Here is a 4,714-nt window from a genome sequence, read left to right on the forward strand (position 1 = left end):
ACTATTTGCATGTCAGAAAATGTTGATCAAAAATTGAACTTGATACATGGTTCAGTTATAATTTTATAAAAAAAATTGTCTGTACAGATTTTACCAAGAAAATATTGGCTTGTTAACAAGTTATTATCTTATCAAGCCATCATGATGGCTGGGAGTTTTAACAATCGCCAGAAAGTCTTACCACTCTATTATAAAAGTTATTATACAAGCTCAATAATATCAAAACAAAATTTCTTTTTAAAAATTGAATTTTTAAACATAAATTTATTACATAAATTTAAGTATATATAAATAACTAACAAATACATTTCACCTAAATAGAGTGTCATTACTAATCTTGTAACTAGGGATTGCAATCCCGCATTGCAGGATCCCGCAATCCCGCGGGATCCCGCATTCATTTTGTGCAAGCGAGATCCCGCAAAAACTACTGCGGGATCCGCGGGATTTGCGGGATTTTGAAACTTGCTTTTAAACAAATAAAGTCAATTATTTTAAACAAAAAAGACAAAAAAGATATCAAATTAAAAGTTTAAAAATTTATCTTCAGCTATTAAAATATTTTTCTTAGCTATAAATATAAAAAATTCATTCAAAAATAAACAATTATTTAGCAAAACATTAGTCGAACTCGTTCAAATTTTTTTTTGTTTAGTTAATGATTATGTTGAAATTTTCGCTAACGACTATGTTGAAATTTTTGTTAATGAGTATGTTAAAAACGTGAAATTGAAAACGTGCGTGCATAATAATAAAAAATATACTTTTAAAAACTACTTTTTAAAAAATCTTTAAAAATTATTTAGATCAAGATTTTAAAACAAAAGTTCTAACTAAGCATGTCGCAAATTAAAACTATATGGAATTATTTTAAAAAAAGTGATAAAGAAGAAAATGCGAAGTGCATGTTATGTTCGTCTATTTTAAAAATTAGTCAAAGATCAACTAAAGGGTTATTTATCCATTTAAAAACTAAACATGGCATCGATTTAAAATCAAACATTTTACAACAAGACAGAGCTTCAACTTCAAAACAGCATGAATCAGTTGAACTAGAGCCTAAAATATACATCGACTGCGAAGACGAAGAAATAATTCCATCGAAAAAGATCAGAACAATTGACACGTTTTTCGTAAAGGAAATTTCTGTGGAAAAAATGGTATCGCGAATGGTTGCAAAAGATGGCTTTACATTTAATAGTTTTTGCACATCTTCAGATTTACGGTATTTATTTTCAAAGAGTGGTTTCCGGCTCCCTACTTCACCTAATACTATAAGATCGATGGTAGTTAAATTCTCAGATTCTGTAAAAGCCGATATGATGCAAAAATTCACATCACTAAAAAGGCAAAATCAAAAGTTTTCAATAACGTTTGACGAATGGACATCACAAAATAGTCAGAGATACTTAAACTTAAATGTACATATGGAGGCGAACCACTTTAATCTTGGATTGATTCGAATCCATGGATCGTGTAATGCAGAATATTGCGTCAAGTTAGTTGCAGAAAGGCTTAATAGCTTCGATATTGACCTCCAAAAAGACATTATCGCCATGACCACTGATGGAGCAAGTGTGATGGTGAAAGTCGGTAAAATGATGTCTTGCTATCAACAACTATGTTATGCTGATGGAATACAACTTGCAGTTATTGATATCTTATACAAGAAAAACAACGGACAAGTCGAGGAATTGTTTACTACATATGAAAATTGTGAAGAAGAAGATGAATATGGTAACACTGAGGATGATGAAGTTATAAATAAAGAATATGGTTTGACAATAATTTTGGACCGACCATCTGCTGAATTGGTTAGCAATTACAAAGATCTCATAAAAAAAGTGAGAAAGGTTGTAAAAATATTTAAAAACTCTCCTGTCAAAAATGATACATATTTACAGAAGTATATCCAACAAGAACACGGGAAAAAGCTTAAGTTAATTCTTGATTGTAAAACTAGGTGGGACAGCATGTTCGATATGTTAGAAAGATTTCATAGACTAAAAGTGTGTATTGAAAAAGCCTTAATTGATGTTGGGTCAGAAATTCGTTTCACCCAAGAAGAGTGGTCCCAAATCAATGACTTAATTATTTGCCTGGCACCACTAAAACTTGGTCTCGAACTATTATGCAGGAGAGAATCGAACCTTGTCACTGCGGAAACAACTTTTCAATTTATGTTAGATAAATTACAAAAGCAATCATCACTTTTGAGCATAGATTTAGCCGCGGCACTTCGTGAGAGGTTTACACAACGTCGTAATAAGAATTTAAATGGACTATTAGTTTACTTACAAAATCCTAAAAAGTATGAACAAGAAATTAAAAAAAATGAAAATACTTTTTCAATGCCAAAAAGAACCGTTATGCGTCAAGAAATAAAAAAAACATTGATAAGAGTTTATACAATTGAAAGAAATGAAGTCGAAGAAAATGAACTCGAAGAAAAAGAAGCTGTAGATTCTATTAACAATTCCCAAATACTTACTCCTACAATTCTATCACTGAAAAAAGAATTGGAAAATCAAATACAGAAAGACAAGAAAAGCTGGACAGAAAATGTAAAGGAGATACCAAATTTAGATTCTTTAGACTTTGATAAATTATTGAAGCAGGAAATGTCTGCCTATGAAAGTAACGGAGTAAGAGGCAAGTTTCTAGATATAGCGCATAGTTACTTGATGACCATACCACTAACAAGCGTAGAGGCCGAGCGAGCTTTTTCAGCTGCTGGTTACATATGCAGTCCTTTGAGGAGTAGATTAAGTGATGATACTTTAAATAGGGTTTGTTTCTTAAGAGCGCATTTCTTACAATGATTTTCTCAATTTGATATTTTTAAAAATAGATAAAGCTAATAGATATTTAAAAAAATAAATAAAGCTAATAGTTCTACGTAAAGCTAAAAGATGTTCTATGTACTTTGGCTTATCTTTTTGTTCATTAAATGTTAAGAATTATATTGATTTACAAATGAATTGTGATTTTTGGCTTTATTTACCTCATCTTATCAATTTAATAAGTTGAGTATATTTTTTTTGAAATTGAAAGAAAAATACAATTGTCGTTTTGCCTTTAATAATGTGCATAAGCAACCTACTAATCCTGCGCGGGATCCCGCGGGATCCGCACAGAAATTAAAAATTTTTGCGCGGATCCCGCGGGATTGAAAAGTGTGCGGGATTGCAATCCCTAATTGCAATACAAATCTCACCTGCAATCAGTTCCAACAGTAGTCGCAGGTACAGTTCTTCCTTTGTAGTCAATGTACTCTTTACCTTTCACTCTAGCTTCTTTAATAACATTCCTTTTCCACAGAGCCTCATTTTTAACCTTTCTTCCACTGCTAGTACTAGGTTCTTCATCCATTATAAGTCTTTTTCATTAAAACAACGAGATGAATGATAAAATAAGCCCAAATAACCTCAAACTTGTAACCAAAACAAATCAAAAATTGGAAAATATCTGACAGCTACCAGCAGAACACAGCTGGTTTTCTCAGTGCTGCCAACAAAAACCTTCTAAGTCACTGACCTAGAACCTTTTAGTTTGCAGACAATATTTCAGCTCTCTATTCAACGTGTATGGAGAGGTCTGACGTAGAATGTTTTACTATACAATGATGGAACTGTCTTCAAAGAACAAATTTTCATCAAAAAGTCAAATATTAAAAAAAAATGACTTAGAACGTTTTTTTATACATTGATTCTGTTGTTATTTATGTTTGTTTGCTTTGCTTTGCCCTTAGCATTGACTTCTAGCACTTAAGATAAAACTTTAACAATGAATCCTTAATGCAAATAGTAACGACAAGCCACGTCGTGACTGAAAACATGCGTAATACTTATACTTTTTAGTCATTATTTTCTCTTATGACAATCAATAAACATTCTAAAAGTTTATATTAAACAAATTCTTTGATGCTTTACAAATTCAAATAGTAATACCCAATAAGTTCTAATGAAAAATCAGATTTTTGGAACTCTCCCTCAAAGTGCGGATTTATGTTGGAACCACTCCCCAACATAAAAACTCTTATCAGAATTTTAAGTTCGGTTTAAAATATTCTTTCTCTGACCTATTCTTAAAACTCGCACCAAAAATATATAAATTAAATTTTGCAACAAAAACTTTTTCTTTTTTCTCCAACGTTTCGCGTCCAAAAATCCACTCTCTGCAAGTTTATCTCAGCTCTTCAATTTCTATGTGTCCCCCAAATTTTCTTAAATCTGGTGTTTTTCAGCATAGGCAATGGTTTTTCTTGTATATTTTTGTTTAGTGCTTTTACATCGATCTCTATGCCGTGGTTCTCTAAACAAGCTTTCTTTTTTAATGATAATCTCTGTTCTCGACTCGTTAAAAAAATATTATAAATAGCTACAACATGGTCCTTAAATTTACAGATTGAACTATTATCAATTTTTTGATACAAAATTTTTTTTTTGCGAAACCAAATTTAAGCTTTTTGCAACTTTAAATTTGAGTATTGTGCAAATTTTAAATTTATGTGAATAACTTTTTTCGTTTCCCTTCCTTACAGAATACTATACGATCAAATCAGTATTTGATCTTCTCGTTTGTAGTCACACGAGGTTTTCTAATGCTTTTTTTTGCTTTTGCAATTGTTAACTACTTTTTAAAATATTCTGCACATGATCTTAGGAAACTTTCAATCTCTGCGCATTTTTTCTCCTCGTTTGTGCAAAAAAGC

At 31.1% G+C, this 4,714-nt stretch overlaps 1 protein-coding gene across 1 annotated transcript in view; it reads right to left on the bottom strand.

The window, feature by feature from the left end:
* LOC149884130 (uncharacterized) overlaps positions 1–4,444 on the bottom strand; it is a 4,630-nt gene extending 186 nt beyond the window's left edge. The window contains exon 1 of the mRNA XM_090098276.1: positions 3,218–4,444. Coding sequence (XP_089954402.1) covers positions 3,218–3,372 — 155 coding nt within the window. The 5' untranslated portion in view covers positions 3,373–4,444. The remainder of the gene's footprint in view (positions 1–3,217) is intronic.
* Positions 4,445–4,714: the final 270 nt, after the last annotated feature.

This window comes from Hydra viridissima, unplaced genomic scaffold (genome assembly GCF_058129835.1).
Source record: "Hydra viridissima isolate aposymbiotic clone 2 unplaced genomic scaffold, HvirCarnegie_v1 scaffold_9, whole genome shotgun sequence".
Lineage (NCBI taxonomy): Eukaryota > Metazoa > Cnidaria > Hydrozoa > Anthoathecata > Hydridae > Hydra > Hydra viridissima.